Source organism: Gasterosteus aculeatus, chromosome 13 (genome assembly GCF_964276395.1).
Source record: "Gasterosteus aculeatus chromosome 13, fGasAcu3.hap1.1, whole genome shotgun sequence".
Taxonomy (NCBI): Eukaryota; Metazoa; Chordata; class Actinopteri; order Perciformes; family Gasterosteidae; genus Gasterosteus; species Gasterosteus aculeatus.
Window position 1 is genome coordinate 4,522,052 of NC_135701.1, and position 19,259 is coordinate 4,541,310.

At 49.2% G+C, this 19,259-nt stretch overlaps 2 protein-coding genes across 2 annotated transcripts; both read right to left on the reverse strand.

Moving 5' to 3' along the window:
• Positions 1–543: 543 nt before the first annotated feature.
• vps37ba (VPS37B subunit of ESCRT-I a) lies at positions 544–11,844 on the reverse strand. Its single transcript, XM_040196053.2, has 4 exons — positions 11,592–11,844; positions 7,384–7,555; positions 3,682–3,764; positions 544–2,959 (listed from the first exon to the last, which is right to left on the reverse strand). Exons 1-4 carry the CDS (start codon positions 11,694–11,696, stop codon positions 2,456–2,458), a joined length of 864 nt encoding a protein of 287 aa, XP_040051987.1. The 5' UTR covers positions 11,697–11,844; the 3' UTR covers positions 544–2,455.
• A 447-nt stretch (positions 11,845–12,291) lies between these two features.
• abcb9 (ATP-binding cassette, sub-family B (MDR/TAP), member 9) lies at positions 12,292–19,203 on the reverse strand. The gene is made up of 12 exons (XM_078087060.1): positions 18,570–19,203; positions 17,704–18,413; positions 16,986–17,100; positions 15,836–15,966; positions 15,529–15,734; positions 15,252–15,449; positions 15,005–15,133; positions 14,703–14,891; positions 14,378–14,551; positions 14,089–14,248; positions 13,280–13,416; positions 12,292–13,182 (listed from the first exon to the last, which is right to left on the reverse strand). Exons 2-12 carry the CDS (start codon positions 18,410–18,412, stop codon positions 12,868–12,870), a joined length of 2,463 nt encoding a protein of 820 aa, XP_077943186.1. The 5' UTR covers position 18,413; positions 18,570–19,203; the 3' UTR covers positions 12,292–12,867.
• Positions 19,204–19,259: the final 56 nt, after the last annotated feature.

Here is a 19,259-nt window from a genome sequence, read left to right on the forward strand (position 1 = left end):
GATGCACACGCATTGCGAAGCGGGCGAGTTAGCGGGTTTCCTACGATAAAAACTCCCCTGCGTCAAAAGGGGCCTGAATGCAACACAAGAGGTGCGTTTAACTGGTAACACAAACTGTCTCATTACCAGAAACGGACACACTTAACACAAAGTAAGTCATATTCCAGCAGACAGCCAACATACCATGAGGGAAATACCATTACGTCCTTGACCACTTATTCCATTTTAATATACACTGCATGGTGACATCGCCAACATTACCTGGCAATAGTTACATAATACCGTAATATAGCTGTGATTCAATAGTAGAGATCATATACAGAGTAGAAGTATTTAGATATCCTTGAAACATTGAAGTGGATTTTTAAAGTTTTTCCACTAGTGTTGCTGGAACACTAGATGGCGGTCTCGCTTCATTACAAACTAAAAAACAACAACTTGTTGCTTCGTGAACAAACCGCAACTTCTCCTTAGGAGCCACATCAATGAGCAAACTGGGAAACCGAAAAGTCAGATGTGTAACAATGAGGCAACTAGATCAAAGCAGATACAAAAATCTGAGATTTATTGAACTGGAAAATAGCATTAAATTCCACTGAAACATTCATCTGAAGTAAATACTACAATATTACACTAAAAACATTACCAACCACATATAGAACCATGGAGAGAGGAGCAGTTTGAACACAGGGAGCAGCTCAACAGCTAAAGAAAAAACTATAAAAGAATCAGACTGGACTAAAACAAAGAGCAAAGGCCATGCACACAATTATCCATAGTTAGTTTTTTTTTAATCAAAAGAAATCGCAATCTTGATGTTTTTAGCTTCAGACATCTGTTCTTCTGGTGTGCTTCGTTTGTCCTGCGGTCCGATTCTCTGCTTTGAGACGTGACACGACACATTTCAGGGCCCTTTATTCCCGCAATTAAAAAAAACACAAAAAAAAACAGCGACAAGACATGCGGGGTAGGGGCGGTTGGCGTCGCTGCTTCTCTGCTTCTAGTTGGGAAAGCGAAATCCCGACAGCCACCAGTCAGCTGGCTTCCGACCATCTGGCGGAAATGGAAGTCAGCAGCAGGAGGAGAGGACCAACAGCTCGGGTGGGAGGGAGGAGTGTGGGGTGGGGGGGTCGTGCTAACCCCAACAGCTGATCATAGAGAAAGACTGCAGGGTTAGTCAGCCGGACGCCATCGACGTCACTTCAAGTGTAGGCACTCGTGGCTCTTCATCAGTGCACAGCGACACCGGCTGGGAGGAGATAAACCAAGAAACAAAATGTGTGTTGCTTGACGGTTGTGTGTTTTTGTTTTTTTGATCACACCAGAGAAAATAAAGTAAAATGGTTCCTCCCAAAGCCTGGTTGACCTCGCAAGTTCCTCGAGAAGAGAAATGTCCCTTGCGTGTTTACAAAACTGTGTTTGAGCTCGACGGGGACGATGCTGCACTAGTTCACAACATGTTTCACTTGCATAATAAAAAAAACAAGATAACTGTTGAACACAGAGTCTTTGGTGCGCAAGTGTGAAACTCACAAGAATGTTTGCAGTGATTTCAGATCTCGATTGAGGATGATTTAAGACAACGGTCATTGTATCAAAAAAAGGGCGTTTCATTACAACGGGAACCTACAGAAAAACAAACCAGTGTACTGTATGGCTATACAAAAAAATCCTTCATTTCAGGCAACGACGTCATTTGTCACAAAAGGTCATCCTCTCAGTCGACTCCCTTTTTTTAAACTTCCGCCACCGAGACGAGCCGGTCAGTCGGCCATCTTGGGCCTGGGCAGCTCCGGCCTTTCTCTTTCTAGAGGAAGCGTCTGCATGTCAGAGAGGAGACGTGCCAACCACAGCCTTTCCTTTCTATACACCAGTTAATCGTTAGTAGTATATGGTAAAACAGACACCGGCACCCGAATATCTCCACGTACCATGTGAATTTTAAATATTAAAGTCACAGCCTGTGATGCAGCTTTCACCTGAATGCGTTTTGGGATTACTGCACAGTAATTAGGGTCTCTTTGCTTGCATTTGAATTACCTGTGAGTAGGTATGCATGGATGGAAATCACTAATCGAACCCTTTTAAAACAAGGGGGTGTGGAGAGATGGGTGAGCACCAGCAGGGGACAGAGTGGTCCCAGCTCAGACAGCCTGCGCCCGGACCGATCCCGCACCTTCTTGTATTCGTTGTCCGTTTCTTTGTTGGGAGTGTTAACAGGAGCGAGAGGTGATAGCGGATCCACACAGATTATCGGATTAGCCGAACACGACCCGGCCTGCCGACGCGGGGTCCGCCCTCTCGCCTTCCAATTGGCCGTATTCCAAGAGAGGCCGCAGTTGTAGAAAAAAAAAAAAAAAAAAAAAAAAAGATATATATATTGTTCTCGTGGAGTTCTGGTAGTGGATAGTCTGCGACGCACACTCCTCTTGCAGCGGCAGTTGCCTTTGTTTACCTACTGCATGATGAAGCCGGGCTGCGGGGCCATGCGGGGCGGGGCCCGCTGAGGCACAGCGGGCGGGTACTGGGACAGGAAGTGGTTTGGGTAGCCGGTGGGGACGTTGGGGAAGACCTGGCCAGTCCTGGGAGGGATCGGTGGGTACGGCGACACCGTGTACAAGGCTTGGGGAGGCTGGGGGGCAGTGGCAGCAGGAATGGGATTTAGAACCGGCGCCGGCTGCGACGGCGGGAGTGGGGGTTTCCTCCTGGGCTGGGCCACGGGGGATGAGCCGTCGGCCTCGCTGAGGAAGGAGGAGGCGGAGGGGAGTCTTCCCGCCGACACATCCTGAGATCGGGAGTTGGGGACGGACGCCTGGGGGAGCCGGTGGCCGTTCAGCACCATCTCCTGCAGCTTCTCGATCTTCACCCGTCTCAAGTGGGCCAGCTTCCTGTTGCTCTGGTATCCGTCGACAAAGGACTCCAGGGTCATGTCGCCATCCAGGAACGACTCAGCCATGTTCTGTGGGCAGCGGTGAAGAGATGTATTAGTGAGAGAAAAATTAAAAGAAATAAAGCTGAATCAGCTCTAGACATGTGCAATGTGGATCTGAGGCGAGATTCAAGCTGGGAACAGTTGAACTTCGGCATTTAAAACGTCAATAAATGACACGCGCTTCTGACAAGAAGTGACTTGACTTATCAGAAGATTAATAACTGAAGATATATGGGGAGGTGAAACAGTCAAACAATAAAGAAATACAATAGTTCCACAAGGCCTCTCAAATGAAGAGTTGCCGTACGGTACTGTGAGGAACCTTGAACCGTTTTGAAAAATAAGGAGAAAATGTCGTAACTAAGATCCTGTTACTCCGCCGCAGTGCTCCTGTTGGGTTTTCTTCAAAATTCCTGATTTTAGCATCTCAGAAAATAGGAAGAGTACTTCCCCCAATAGAGTTCATTTTATAAAAACCTAGAATCGCCCTAATGGGCCTTCGCCGACAGGTGGAGGCAGGAAATGTGGGACCTCCAACAGTTATTCTGCAGATGTGGTTTTATCACTCAAGCCTTTTGGAAGACGTGTGTGTGTGTGTGTGTGTGTGTGTGTGTGTGTGTGTGTGTGTGTGTGTGTGTGTGTGTGTGTGTGTGTGTGTGTGTGTGCGCGTGCGCGTGCGCGTGCGCGTGCGCGTGCGCGTGCGCGTGCGCGTGCTACAGACATCAGTCGCCGAGGGCTGCAGCGCTTACCTCCGTCTCTTCCTCTATTTTGGCCCCCTCCGCCTGCAGCAGGGCCAGCAAGATGTCCAGGGAGATGTTTCCAGACTTGTGATCTGTTCAATAAAAAGATGTCGAGATGTCATTTTCCTGACGGACACACGTGGAACAAATGTGGAACCAGACGAGGACACAACGGCTACAGTTGAAGCCTGAAACGTTTGTGCCATGAGGATAACTTTTTTCCAGGCTAATCCAGCCATATTAGAAGGGTGCACCCTTTTCAGTGTCATCATTTTTATTGTGTACAAATGAGTTATTTCGTTGGTAAGTAACATAAAACCGGATAGTGGTTATGCATGAACACCATGAACAGGGTTATTTGGCTGGGTTTAGATATACCTCTTGTGACGGAGGCTCCTTTCCGCCTGTGAAACCGAGCGGCAACAACAATAGAACATTCATCTCGTGCTTTTTCAACAGCGCAGAGTCACAAGAAGACCGGCGTACTGTTTACACTCTGCTCCCGGCACAGATGCCATCTGGATTAACTTAACGGCTCAGTTAATAAAATATTTTGCGGGGGCAAGCCGGCCCTGCCCCTCCCCCACAATAAACCCTCCACGTAATTGAAATGAAGTGGATGATGATAAAATTAATTTAAATAATACGCCTGTTGCAACCAAGCTGAGGCCGGATAAGTGAAACCGGACAGTCTCGGTCCTGTGACTGACTCATCCAAGCAGCCGCTACGCCGCCCTGTTTGCTGTGAACCTGCAAAGGCCCACAGAGTCAACAGAGAAACGCCTCGACGTCTTTAAGGACGGGGTCTGTTTGGTTTTGGATTCGAAGTTGTACTGAAAGTCAACACCAACCAGGGCAGCGATTACACACACACACAACCAAAAACGGCAATGGGTGGAGAATTATCATCTCGCCATCATTCCGCCGAGCCTAGACACGAGAATATAGTGGACCTTCGTTATTGGAATAAAGAATAAAGCCGGCAGTCCAACCCGGACATGCGGTCCCAACATCGACTTCACTCTATGGGACCATAGCCAGGATTTGCATCTCGACAGGGCTGCCTGGTTGAAGGTGTGTGTCTGCAGCTAAGGCTAGCATTCAAAAGAGCGGCTGTAAACACATATCATGCCCTGTATTTCTCACATTAAAAGTCCTCTGGTATGTAAAGGCTTTTATTATGAAGCAGTAAAATGTAATACTGATTGCTCTATAAGACCTGCAGGAGAAGATTGGATACTCCTACGTGGTTATTCTTCTCGTCATCACTGCCACTGTGTGCATTAAATTAAAAAAAAAAAGTACTCTGGTGTTTGGTCACATTACCATTCCTGTCCACAAGAACCGCCAGAATCAACAACAAATGAAAATTCCTTGTGGTAGCTTTAATTTAAATTTCTAATAAGTCCCTAAAGGGAAAATATGAAAGTCATATATTAGCAAAAGGCTGAGCTACTACCCCACTTTCTTAAAGTGTGGTAATTGCTTCAGAGTACACAAATAAGCTGTGGTGAGGACCCCCAGCTGGCAGGGGGATTTTAAGACAGCCTCAACATAAACACAAGAGATCTGCACTACACAAGGAGTATTGGGGGGTTTCCTGTAGGGCTTCTCTCTGGTAAAAGTAACAAAAACAACTAAACCTTTGCCCAAACGCCAACCGCTCAGCGGTTTACATAAAAAGCTAAATGCTTGAATTATGCAACAAGCTGGTCCAACTGGCTACGGTTTGCCCTTTGAGTGCTGGTCTTCTCAGCCTTTATAAGGACGAGATCCTCACTTCCACAAAAGACATCACATCAAGAGAAACAATGATCGGCTAAGAGCTAATGATTATCAGCTCGGCCACTCTTCTTGTTTCACGCGTCAGCAGAATGACGCGAGGGACAAATAGTTGTATAATCCTTTTGTGGAACTTCCGCCCTTGACTGGGCAGAGAAAAATGGTTTTGGGGGAATTCAAAGAGATTTGTCAAAAATGACATTTTCACTGTTAAAAAAGAAAAAGAAAAAGTGGAAGCGGGAGATGCCAAAATATCGTGGCGATATGCCAGATTTTGGATTGAGTGGAAAAACGTTCCAAGATGCACCGAGGCGGACTGAGCAGCCCTCCTCCGCACAAAGCTGCGATTCTCTGGCGGAGCACAGAGCCCCGCCGGGGGCACACAACACAACGTCTGGCGATCATGAGACAGACATTTAGTAAGTGGCTCCACATCGGGTCTCTCTCCGTCCGTCCGGGGCTGCAGCCCGCCTGGCAGCACAAAGGACCCACTGTGGCCCGGGGCTGCTAGGTGGTGGAGGTGACGGGGCTGCCCCTGCCACCCCCGGCCTCCGGAGTCCAATGGACAGCGAGCAGTACGGCAGAGGCCTCACATTCCTCCAGCGACTAACCTACATTTGTCGAAAGGAAACGCTGGTGCTCCCTAAGATGAAGATCCAGGTAGCGCCACTTATTTTCTATACTCAGACAATCAAACTTTACCCGACTGAAGCCGGTTTTTGAAGTACACCAGTTGTGACAAATAAAATCTAAATAGGACACGCCCCCATCTCCTCCCCACAAACCTGAACGGGACGGTTAGATCTAGTGGTTTGATAAATACTTAACTATGAGGGAAAATTGAATATTTACTTTTACGCTGGTAGGGCAGCAGACCTCTAGTAAACATGCCGACATCTTTAGAAGAGGGAAGAAAGCAAAGTCTAAACTTTTATTAGCATGGCGGAATCGTGGGCATGCTATTTTGAGCCGGCTGCTTAGCAACCGGCGCATGCGTCACCAAGGTCACAAGCATGGTCCCGCCCTCTTCTTCACACCCTAGGAGGTACTGTGAAAGTGCGCCTTAAGGGTTCATATATATATTCCTGTAAGTCGCTTATGAGAAGTTGCAGCACAAATCAGATCTGGAACCAGCTCAACCGCAGAAAACAATGAGTTCAAATTGCAGAAAAGAAGAAAAAAAGGGGAAGCTACGGCGTCTGATGGAGAAACACCAGCAAACCCGCACAACAGGTCTCTCCAGTGCGTGTGCGTGCGTGCAGGAGAACAAAGCGTCCTATGGGGACGACTCTGTTGTTGTGGCCGCACAGCCGTTAGACAGGAACCCTCGTCAGCTGTCACTATCCAATTATCTAAATAGCCGTAATTAGAGTTCTGGTCCCTTCTCCGATTGAGACGCTGATCTGTAAACATACTTGAATAAATGGGAGATGAGATGTGGCCAAGTTGGTCCTTTGAGAAACTACCAGAATAACACCAATATGGCAAAATGCTTTGAGATGGATGCTGTGTTTTCAGACGCTTCAGTAACAGGGCTTCTACAAAGGCAATAAAATGGTCCAAGAATACAGCTAGTTACCACCAGTTTATGAAGTTTTCACACTTTCATTTTGGTCGCACGTCCTCTTTGTGCTTGCTTGTGTGTGTACATATGTATTTACATACGCGTACAGCACCGGTAACAAGCCACCAGCACGGTAGCCAGAAAGCTTCTGTAATATCGATCCGGTTTAAACATGTCTTAAAGGCCAGAAGCCAAATGTCTTACGATGTAGATTTCTGTTTGAAGCATTTTGTCTATGTATCGGTTTTCCAATGACTTTATGGAAAAGAGTTCTGAAATTCATCAGAATTCAAGTAGCTGAGAGGATCGAATCAATAACCGCCGCTTGGTCTCCCTTTCACGCGACGGCTGCCCTGCTGCTGTACCTAGGGTGGATTTGTGGAGCTGGTAGGACTCAAAGTCCTCCTGGAGGGCGTTGTAGCGCTTGGTGAGCTCCTCCTTCTTGTGATCCAGTCTGGGCTGCAGGGCCAGGTTCTGCTCCGCCAGGGTTCTGTTGCCGACCAGCGTCGTCGCCTTGCTCTGCTGCACCTCCTGCATCTACGAGGACACGACAAAGTCAAGCACAAGGGAAAAGGAACCAGGTGAGTTTCCACAGCTAGCAGGACCTTTTTATTTCCTGCGTCAAATAAGATGAGATCGATGCTACTGTGAACGTCTTCGAAATGAAAGAGTAGTTGTGGAGAATGATAAATATGAATCATTGCACTTAACCTGCCAGTTTCTTCTCCACACCGCTCCCACGAGCCTCTTCCCATATTTTTAGGAAGAGAAAAGGTGAGGACAAATGTGTGACGGAGCTATTCAGAACCAGCAGCCTCTCTCGAAGACGCCAAAAATGTATTTTACAACGGTTTATGGTTTCATTTCAGCAATGTGAATTTTTTAAGGTTAAGTAACGTAAAGTACGGGGGGGGGGGGGGGGGGAAGGCTGTGTTACCAACCAAGCAACCCTTTCCAACACAGACCATGTGACTGGTCATGGCAGGATAACACCAAGTGTATCCAATAAGAATTAATGATGGCTGTATTTCATCCAGACTTGTCCCATTCTCCATTGATCGATTCATCTTTGGAAGGGTAGAATTGCCGGTTGGCAGGACGACATCTTTACATTTTGTTTTATCAGAACCAAAAGGTGACCTTTGTATTATTTACCATTAGGCGGAGTTTGAGAGCGAAGCCGATGCGTAACTCTCCAACCTGTATCCTCTGTACTGACCAACGGGGGCGACTGCTGATCTGTAGTCGTCCGAGACAACGCTTCTACTTCTGTCCTGATTATTCCCGCAGTAAACATGAGTTTTAGGGTAGTTGAAATGATTTTGGCAACAAAAGGCCTGCAGCTGTAATCAAACAATGAGAGTATCTATATGGTCAACAATGAGTGGTGTCAGCTGAAAAGAAAACGTCATTAAGAACGGATCCAATCCTTGACTCTGGTCCGGGATCCAGTCTACACATATATAGCAAAACAGCCACAAATAGATAGAAATACGCTGGATGCTGACAATTTGCAGCACTTTTGCTTGAGGGGGAAAAAAAGGAAACAAATGTCTCCCGCTACTTCTCAATGACTCATTTCACACGGCAAACAACCAACACGCTATAATGTGCAAATATAACCAGGATTGGTCAGCGAGAACACGCAGGAACACCCTCAAAATAGACGGACGGAAAAGGACACAGTCCATGCAGGAAACGCGGCTAAATGAGCCCGTTTATACCACTGGACTTTTCTTATCCCGAAGTGACTCCTCCTTTTTCTAAAAAGCCCGATTCACTTATTGTCCGCGGCCCGCTGGAGAAGCAGACCTTTAAATAGCATCCTTAACTGCAGGCCTGTGAGCACGTTGTGTGTGTGTGTGTGTGTGTGTGTGTGTGTGTGTGTGTGTGTGTGTGTGTGTGTGGGGGGGGGACTCCATTCGCTCCGTAAAGGGGAGGGAATGTAGGTTAGGAGCTTGTTTGGAGAGACCACGGACTTGGATTTAGAGAGCAGGCCAACCACAAACGGACTTGCTGCTGTTTTAGTAGTAGTAGGCCTCTAAAATTAGAAGCACATTTATCTTCAGCAATTCCGCGAGTAAAAGCGACATGACGACCTCACAGGACGTCGTTACGCAAGTGTGAAACTGGATGAGTTGGAAACCAAGCTTTGGCTCGAGGAACGCCGACCTAGAAACGAGAATGGCGATGCTCTGTGGAGACTCGACTTGTCGGCCAAAACCGTCACATTGTCTACCCAGAAAGTATTGAATAGAACTATTAGAGGACGGTCGTATTGGCATTGGGTCTGGGCCATGCGTTCAAATCTGACAGCCAAATACGGGCCAATTGCTGATTTATTGGCGGAATGAAAAAGAAAAGACAAGTACTCAGCCACTCGTACCGAAGATTCTTTCAATCTGCGAACTTGGATCATAGAGTGTTTTTTGGTTTGTATGTTGAAATAAATAACTAAGCTGATATATTGTAATGTCTACATCGGCCCAAGTCAAAACTATTCCACTAAGTGCAATCCGACAATTAGTTACTAGAAATGCACTTGTTTTCAATTTACCCTCCATCAAAACAGCGACTCCAATGGCAGCGAGCTGCCCGATGTAACCCCCGGATTACCCCCCTAAAGACATGAAGCCAAATGAGAGCGACCATCCTCGGCTTAATGGCAACTCGCTTTGAAAGGAGACGTAAAGGGGAAAGCGTTTTAAATGAAGTCATAAACATGACTTCACTGGGTGCACTGGGTCCCCTGCAGGTCGAGAACATGCCGGCTTTCAGCGCAGTGGCCACTACGCCAGAAAAACAGGCCTGCTGGTACCCAAAAAACAGAAGAAGAAAAAACCCCGATGCTGTACTTTCCAAAGGTACAACACGCTCTAGTTCAGACAAACAGGGTGCGCTGAATACAAACAAATTCCCGACGGAAAACGCTTTACATTATTCAAAAAAGAGGCGGGCACGTGCGGCTTTTAGTCAGCGCTTCACGGCTAATCAAGCAGATTACTGCCTCCAGCGGGCAGCGCGCGCCCACACACCTCTGGCGGGACGGGTACGCGTCCACGTACCCCAGGTGCAGAGTTCTCAGCGCTCTCGGGTTCCACCCGACGCCGCCTTTTGTTCCATGCGCGGCGCAGCGAGATGACTATCCCCAAACCTTGGGCTCAGACGTGTCATCACTTGTCTGGTTGCATCCCTCCTGAAGCGCTGACTTCACTCAGTGTCCTCCTGCTGTAAGAGGCTACGGGGAAGTGGGGAAAACAGGAACAAAACCACTGGGGACAGGTGGCCACAAGGGGTGTGGATAAAAAAATAAAAATAAACTGAGGCGGTAACACAACAAGACCCAGCTCAGGGCATCACACTCTGCCTGTTTGTGTTACCTATGTGCTTTATGTGAGGCAAAAGAACCCCAAAAGCAAAAATTTCTCGCGTTCGAGCATTCGGCCACAGGTCTGTTGAAACGAGAGCGCCACGAGGGAAACGCTCAGCGCCATGACGACGGGCAACGAGTCCTGCGACAATGTTTCCGATTACTGATTACGGGTGTGAAAAGAAAGAGGAGGAGGAGGTGACGGAAGCGTTCGCTTCACGGTGGGAAGAATTTCCCGAACTCTGGGGATCGGCCGGGCGAAATAAATCACCCGCCTGGGAATTCATCATTAGCACAACTCCTGTGTTTGAAAAGAGAAAAGGGGAGGGGGGGTGTTGTGTCAGCACGACCTCTTGATATGGTGATTGTGGTTTAAGAATTACAGCTTGTTCTGTGGAAAAACTGGAGCTTATCATTCGACTTGTGATAAGATTGCAAAAAAAGCAGGTACACCTGCACTGGCAAGTTGTCCTTGTGCTGTTGGATCCGGGCCACAAAATGAAAACACACGAGCTCCAAAAGGCCCGTTTGGGACTGAGCGACTCTGAAAGTGTCCATTCGTGTCCCTTTCGCCACCTGACACGTTTGGACACATTCGTGGAGTACAAAGGCGATCCGGTGAACCGGACACAGCTATGTTCAACAATACGAGACCCGGCGTTGAAGAAGCGGTGTCGTAATGGTGGAAGAACGGCCGATTGTTCCGGGTCCGTGGAGCTGAGTCACGGGCGCGAGGCGGTGTTTGTGTTGGGTATCGGTGGAACCGGCGCGGTCGCGCAACAACGCGGCCGGTCATCGCGTGGACTTTAGTTGTGGCGACCTGTCCCCAAAAGTGCGGGGAAACTACGCAGGTTGTTTCACTTTCGATGTTCACAGAGACAAACTCGGGATTTGTCTAAAAAAAAATCCGGTCCGTTAATATGAGCTTCGGCCGGAGCGGGTTCGCTCGCGCGCGTTAAACTTGAGACAATGCTCGCTCGCCCCGGTTCGCCCCCCCCCAAGGTTAACGAGCGGTGCCTCGGTTCGGTTTGCAGAACTATTAAGTCCGGCGGACACCGCATTAGTGACACGGATGGGGAGCAGCCATTATCGCACCGAAGGAGACGTGGAGAAAACACAACAAAGGGTTGGAGAGAAAAACACACAGTGACCGAGAAGGAGTCAGCGGCGACCGCTGGAAGTACGAACGTTAGCTCGACATACCTCGTCCATCTCCTGGACCATTTTGGAGAGTTTTTCGTCGTCCTCTAGAAATTCGTTGAGTTGAGTCATCGAGTAAGCGTCAAACTTGCTGTTGAAACTGGACATTTTGGCGTGTGCGCGTCTCTCGGCCTGTGAGCCCTCGTCTCGCTCCTCGGATTGTGACAGCTGACTGAGCTTCTTCTACAGGAAGTAGTGTCAGGCCCGTGCTGCCTTCAGGGGCTGTCGGATAAATCGCGTTGACCGGTAAACCCAACGACGGGTGTCAGTGGCCAAAGAAAACACACTACAATTACACACACAATTACATTGCCAAATAAATATGAGAAAACTTGTTTTACTTATTTAAATCATATTTTAAGATAATAAATAGGCTATCGGTATATCTGTATCTTGTAAATATCTGTAAATTGAAGTAATTGCCTCACACCTACTTCATAATACAAATACACTGCAATGTGACGTGGTAAAAGTTGTCATGGTTGCTGTCAAATAGTTTTGAAGCCCCACGATCAATAAGGCCACAACGGAAGCTATTATCTTGTATGATGCTAAAAAAAAAAATCAACCCCTCAAAATGAAATGTTTCAGCTTCCGTTTTTCCGTCACATCGGACGGTATCTGAGTCAGTAGGATTTACGAGGCGACTATGAATGCAGCATAGTTTTTCAACATGGTTGTTTCCATAAAGGCTACTATGCAGTTTATTTCCATAGAGCTTTTATTTAGTCATTTAGACAATCTATTTATTGCTAGAGTCACTGATTCGTCCCTGGGACCGACAATCGTATATCAATGTAGTGAATTGAATTCAACAAAGGCCCCCTTTAGACATTACACCACTCACTTGTTGGATTACCCATTATAGAATTAAACATTCTTGAAGTAAAACCACGCATTTCCACACATTTCACCGTAAAACTCTTGTCATAGGAAAACAAATCCTGAGGAAGACTTAAATAAAACAATAATTCATCAGTCTGCATTGTAGATGTTTTAAAACAAACAACCTTATAAAGTACAATACGCAATCATATTGCACATTATTATAGCTGAAATATCAGTTCATGATTGTGGACATTTATTCGTCCCCTAGTTTCAATGCCAACCCTCTGATGTGTGCTCATACATTCAAATATATTTTCCCTTTCTTTGTATTTTTCAAGTGCTGTGAGTGTTCCGTTGTGTAAATTCGTCTCGAGGGACCTCGAGCACACAAGGATGTTCATACACGGAAATCCCAGTGTCCAAAACATCCTATGCAACGCTCACGGACGTCTCAGTAGCGCACATTGCACTCCGGCTCGCTGCCGCTGCTGCTTCGTCTTCCCCGCTGCCGTCCGCCACCTGGCTTTGGGCTGCCTCCCTCCACCGGGTTGAGGACCTCGGCCCCCGTCTCGATGCCCAGCACCTGCCTCTGCACCAGCTTGCAGTAGAGCCCCCCGCCGGCCATCAGCTGAGCGTGAGACCCCTGCTCTGCCACGCGGCCCTTGTCGATCACCACGATGTTGTCCGCCCTCTCCACCGTGGTGAGCCGGTGTGCGACCACCAACACCGTGTGCTCCTGCATGATGTTGTTCAGCGCCGACTGCACCTGCGAGCGAAAGGGAGGCCGGAGATTAGCAAAGCCCCCCCTGCCCCCCATCCCCCGAGACAAGCTCTTAGTTTGCCAGCGCGGCCTTTTAACTTACTGCGTGTTCGCTCTCCGCGTCCAGGGCGCTGGTCGCCTCGTCCAGGATAAGAACTCGAGGGTTGCGGATGAGAGCTCTGGCGATGGCCACGCGCTGTTTCTGCCCCCCGGACAACTGGGTGCCTTTCTCTCCGACACCTGGGGGGGGGGATATCTCAGCCGCATGACCTCACCTTCATGAAACACTTTTTCCAATAGCGTGTTTTTAAATGCCAAGTCGTATTTGAGATGTTTACCGGGTAAGTGCAGGGAGGCCTTATGAGAGCGATAGTTTAAATTCTAATCCAAAATGGTAAATAGTGTTTGACTTGGTTAAATATCGCCAGCAGTGGGCCAAATTCTGACCCTAATTGACGCTTGAGACCCCTGAAAGCCTCAACAGCAACAGAGGTCTCGGGAAAAATGTGCACTTAACACCATGGCTGGTTAAAACTAGTTACCTAGCTGGCCTGCTAGCAACCTCTCCACCACATTAACCAGCATCCAAACCATGGACTGCACACAGGAAGTGGAAGTAGTACTCCTGTCGTCACCCATTGTGTTTATGCATTGCCCTTTTCTGCAATTTCAGCGATTGGGACTCGAAACTAAAGAGAGAATCTAATATTTAATACACTTGCTCATTGGCTGCACTCGACAGAATCGGGGGACAGAGCGCGTTCGGCTGCATGTACAAAAGCGCTGCAGCAGACGTCTTTCTTTCGAGGCGAAATGCAGATGGTTCTGGTGAGAAATCCTATCATGGCCCCCCCCGCACACACCGTCAGAGCAGAGCACTCGCTTTTACTTCATTCTCTAGTCAACGAGTACCTGTCTCGTAGCCCGCGGGCAGCGCCGTGATGAAATCGTGAGCATTAGCCTCGGTGGCGGCCTGCTGCACAGCCTCCGCGGGGACGCCGGTCAGGCCGTACGTGATGTTCTGCTCCACCGTCCGGGCAAACAGCACCGGCTCTTGGCCCACAAGCCCGATCTGCAGCGACACAGAAACAGGCAAAAGATTTCACGTGTGCAAGACTCCCCGATTGGTTCGGAGAGGTAATGAGAGGCCGATTATAAGTGTTTTCATTCGTTTTGGAATGGTGGCCCGGTGCAGACAGACCTTGGAGTGGAGGTAGTCGTGGCGGTAGGCGTGAACAGGCGTCCCGTCCAGCAGCACCTGTCCTTTCTGGGGGAGGTAGAAGTTTTCCAGCAGACTCACACAGGAGCTCTTCCCGCTGCCCGAAGGTCCCACGAGGGCGGTGACCTCCCCGGGCCGCATGGTGAATGACAACCCCTGCCAAAGACATCCATGCAGAGAGGAGTAGATAAGCCGCTTACATTGATGAAACGGGTCATTTTTCAAATAGATGTCCCTCTTTTTTTCGCCAAACCACGTAACGCCGATCCGAGGGATCAGGCCAAACTGAAGAAGTGGTTTGTCGCACCTTGAGAATATCGATGTCGGGGCGCGTCGGGTAGGCGAACGTGATGTCCCTGAACTCGACCACGCCGGCGCACGTGTCCGGAGCCTCCGTGCCCTCGGCCGGTTGTTTGGGCTTCCTGTCCAGGTACTCGAAGACTTTCTCGGCGGCCCCGACTCCCTGCATGAGGCCCGTGTACACCGACGAGATGCTCTGCGGGGGGGGGGGGGGGGGGGGGGAGGAACCGCACGAGTGCCTTCGGTTAAGGAGATCGGTGGCTTTGTACCCAGAAAGGAGATTAATAAAAAAAAAAACGGATGACCTACCTCCAGACATTCTCCCATTTCGAGCATGTATATAAAAAAAGAGATCAAGGCCCCGCCGGTCATCTGACCGGTTACTACAAGGTGGCCGCCGTAGTAGAGGATAGCGACCTCTAAGGCAAGCTCAGAGATCTGAAAGAATTAAAAAAACACACGAGACCTGCAGGTGTGAACGGACCAATAACATTTCCTTACAGATTGGGTGTTTCTGCGTCTTTGTCTGAGGGGGGGGGCGGGCGGCGACGCCTACCGAACTGGACCACATGTAGCCGGCGTAGGCCAGGGCTTGCTTTTTGTTCAGCTGGAACATATCCAGGAGCTTGCCGTAGTAGGACTCCGCCTCCCCGTCCTCGTTGGCGAAGCTTCGCACCGTCCTCATGGCCGAGATGGTCTCCTCCGCCACTTTGTTGGCCTCGGCGAGGACTGTTTGCACCTCTTTGGTCAATTTCTGAAGCAAAAACAAATGAGAGAAAATGAAGACACAGATACAACTTTGAGTTTGACTTCATTCCAGAAATCTCCTCCACCTTGTAGTAGTCGCCGTAAAACTTGGAGACGAAGCCGATGAAGGGGAAGCCCATGAGGGCCACCATCGTGAGCTTCCAGGAAATCCCGAGCATGAAGATGGAGAAGCCGGCGCCCTTGACGACGCTCCGCAGGAAGATGTTGATGTTCACCGAGACGAGGTCACTCACCTGCGTGGTGTCCGCCGACAGGCGCGAGATGATGTCGCCTGCGGGGGCAACGCGGGGCAGGTAACGGCGTTAGGAGGGCGCCGTTGTGTTGGAGAAGCCCCGCCCCCCCTCAGAGAAGTCGAGAGTGGTCCTACATCACCTGTGTGGTTTTCATCAAAGAAAGCAATTTCCTGCCTCATCAGCGTTCTGAAAAGATGGTCCCGGAGTCGGAGGTTCAACTTGGCGAACGTCAGGGTGAAGACTCCTCCGCGTACGCCCATAGCAAGCGAACTGGAGGGGGGGGGGGGGAGGGCTCGTGAGGCACACTGTGTTCATTATGTAACGTCACGCTCTCTTTCCTGAGCCCTCTGGCCTCTGTGTGCTGGCCGACGCCGAAGAAATTACAATCACTGTTACCACAAAGAAAACAGTGAAATCCTAGTTCGCAATACATAAATATATATTTATATATAATGCATATTATAAACAGTATAAACAACGAGTCTAAGGGAATTTGTTTTTAAACTTCTTGCACTTCGTTAAGTGCACACAATGCTCAACATCAAAAGTTGGGCTGTTCCAATATCAGGTTTATTGTGGCCAAAAGAATTCCAGAGTGAGGGTGTTACTGTGATAGTATTATCATATTATCATAATGCGATCAACCAAATTCATCTTAAACATCTTGTCAATTGAAATAGTTGTCTCATTCTTTTGTGCAAATGAAACTAAAGGCGGAGGGAGGTGGAGACCAGAACTGTGTCGCTCTGTCAAAGTATTTTACAAAGGGCCAGTTTGTGGGATTTGGCGCCATCTAGCAGCGAGGCTGCAGACTGCAACCAAACCGGTTGTGTGCGGATCGCGTCGGAGAACCACGGTGGCAGACACAACAACGCAAAAAAACCCGGCTCCTTATAGAGCCCAGGGTGCGCTGTCCATTCTGGGCAAAAAATAAACGATTGTTTGCACGAAGCGCTGATTATTGACGCGATTATTGTCAAATGTGTGTTACTTGCGTCATATGGTAAATGGTCTGTACTTGTACAGCACTTTTCTAGTCTTCCGACCTCTTAACACTACATGACATCATTCACACCCATTCTTACACTGATGACAGGAGCGACAACACACAGTGCCACCTGCCACATTCACACACCGTGGTCACGGCCTCAGGAGGGGCCTGGGATCGGACCGCCAGCCCTCTGATTGATGAGGACGACCGTGCTCCCCCACAGTCGCCCACCACCATGTCGATATCACTATTAAACTTAGTGTTGAAGTATTTTCTGGAACGGTCTTTGGATACTCACCTGGCCAAGGCCAGCACCGAGAGCAGGATCACAGGTTTAGCGAAGTACTCCATGCTCTTGTGAACCACGATGCCGTCTATTGCCGCGCCGTAGTAGTACGGTATGAAGGCCTCGCCTGCAGGTTAAGAGGGGGAGGGGGGCCGCACAAACACACACACACACAGGGGTCATCAATAGTCGAGATGCTTCTTGACAACTGGAACCATCATGACCTCGGATGTTTAATCAAAGAGCTGTAGGCTGTAACAAGAAGTCACTTAATCAATTCGTCGATTGACAAAACAAAATGTGTGAAATGTTTTGATTAACAATTAATCCGATGCTCACTTTTTTATGTTTTCATGTGACGAAGAACAAATCCTCTAAAGAGGAAAAAAGTCGCCTCACTTACCTTCACATTTTGTTCTATTTCACGATATTTCAATGACCAACTGATTCATCAATGAAAACAACACGACGGACTAGAGATAATAATAAAAAGTTAAAAGAACCACAACGTGCTCTTGTAGGGATTCGCGTCGAGGGCGAAGGGACATGGAACGCGGCTTGTCCTTTGACATGACGTCCAGCCAGCGAGGCGCTGAGTGTTGTGTAACCTGCACTGACTTACACAGTAATTACCTGGGCTGTGGCACATGAGGCTGCTGCAACCCTGAGTAACGGACGGGGAAACCCCTTTGATCGGACGCGTTCACCGTATTACGTCAAGGACACTCACAGACGGCCGAGATGAGGAGGAAGAGGACGGCTACGGACAGCAGTCCACCGTCCTTCCTGCAGTAGGTCAGCAGGCGTCCCAGTGTCGCCCCAGAGCCCGACTTCTCCTGGCTCGTCCCCTCCTTCTTCCTCTCCTCCTTCCCCTCCTCCTCCTCCTCCTCCTTCCTCTTCCTCCTCTCACAGCGCACCTCCTGCTCCTCCTCACCAGCTGCCCCCAACAGCCGCTCAGTGTCCTTCCAGCTCTCGTCTCCTCCCCTGCTGATGCTGCTTGGGTCGGGACTCGTGTTGGGCTCCTTCCCCAGGAGTCTCCAGAGCAGCACCACAGCCAGGGAGGAGGCGCAAGTCCAGCATGCCAGACTCAGGGTCCAGGGCCGGCGGGTCAGAGGCCCCAGCTCCGTCAGCATCAGCAGCTTGGCCAGGGCGTAGGTGATGAAGAGCAGGGAGATGAAGACCACGAGGGCGGAGAGCTTGGTGACCCTCCGCGGGCCGTCCCGACGGTTGCAGGAGACCCCCACGGAGGCCCCCAGCAGGAGGGAGGCTCTGACCAGCACGGCCCCCCAGAGGTCCAGCGCCGACCGGAGGATGTTGAAGGACAGGGCGTCCTGCTTGAATACGCCCAGGTGTGACCCGTGGGCGTACAGGGCGGTGGTGACCATCACGTCCAGCAGGCAGTAGGACACGACGCAGCTCACAGAGACTCTGACGTCCATGCTGATGATCAGGACAGACACAGAAAGGTAAGAACAGGTAAGACTCTCAATGATAAATATTGCAACGATCACATGGGATCATCGTGTGAAAAACACGTGAAATAAGATGAAATGACTCAACCAAATAGTAACGCTTGGATTGTTCATTTAAACTTACTTTTATTTTGAAGGGCGCACCTGCGGTCTTCTCTGGCTCGTTAACAGGAGGAACTCCTAATGTAAGGAGTTATACGTAAGGTGCCACTACGCTGTCAATGATTGTCCTGTAAGGTTGCGACATCAGATCAACTAAATGTTTATAACCGCCGAGCAGCGTGAGCAAAGTTCGTCACTGGCAAACGGGGAGTTGTGTTCCGCCGGCTTACGAACACGCCCATGTTCTTAAATCCCTTACAATCCTTCAGCACAGAACCCCTCTGTGCACTGGACTATACCCAGCGACGCAAACGGGTAATTTCGTTAAGAGACGTCATCCACGTTTAAAACTGCGTCAAGTCTGGTTCGAGCGAGCGACGCGACGCGGGAGGAGCTGTGGATGCCGGCACCGAAGATCGTCTCTGCCACGAAGGAGTCAAACCGGGCGGCTAAAACGGGCCCGGCAGTCACGTCCCACCGGGCAGAGAAAGCGTATAAATAGCAGAAAGGTGCATCCGTTTGAGATGTAAACACTAAATTTACAGAGAGTTCAATGACACAAACGGACACAAGTGCGCTTACCCTCACGTGTAGCCTGTGCTGGATTCTCACAACTCCCATAAATGAACCGACGGACTCGAATAGGATTAACTGCACGTAAAATGAGGCAGAGTGATACATCCTGTTTTAATTTACCTGGTGGGCGGGGCCA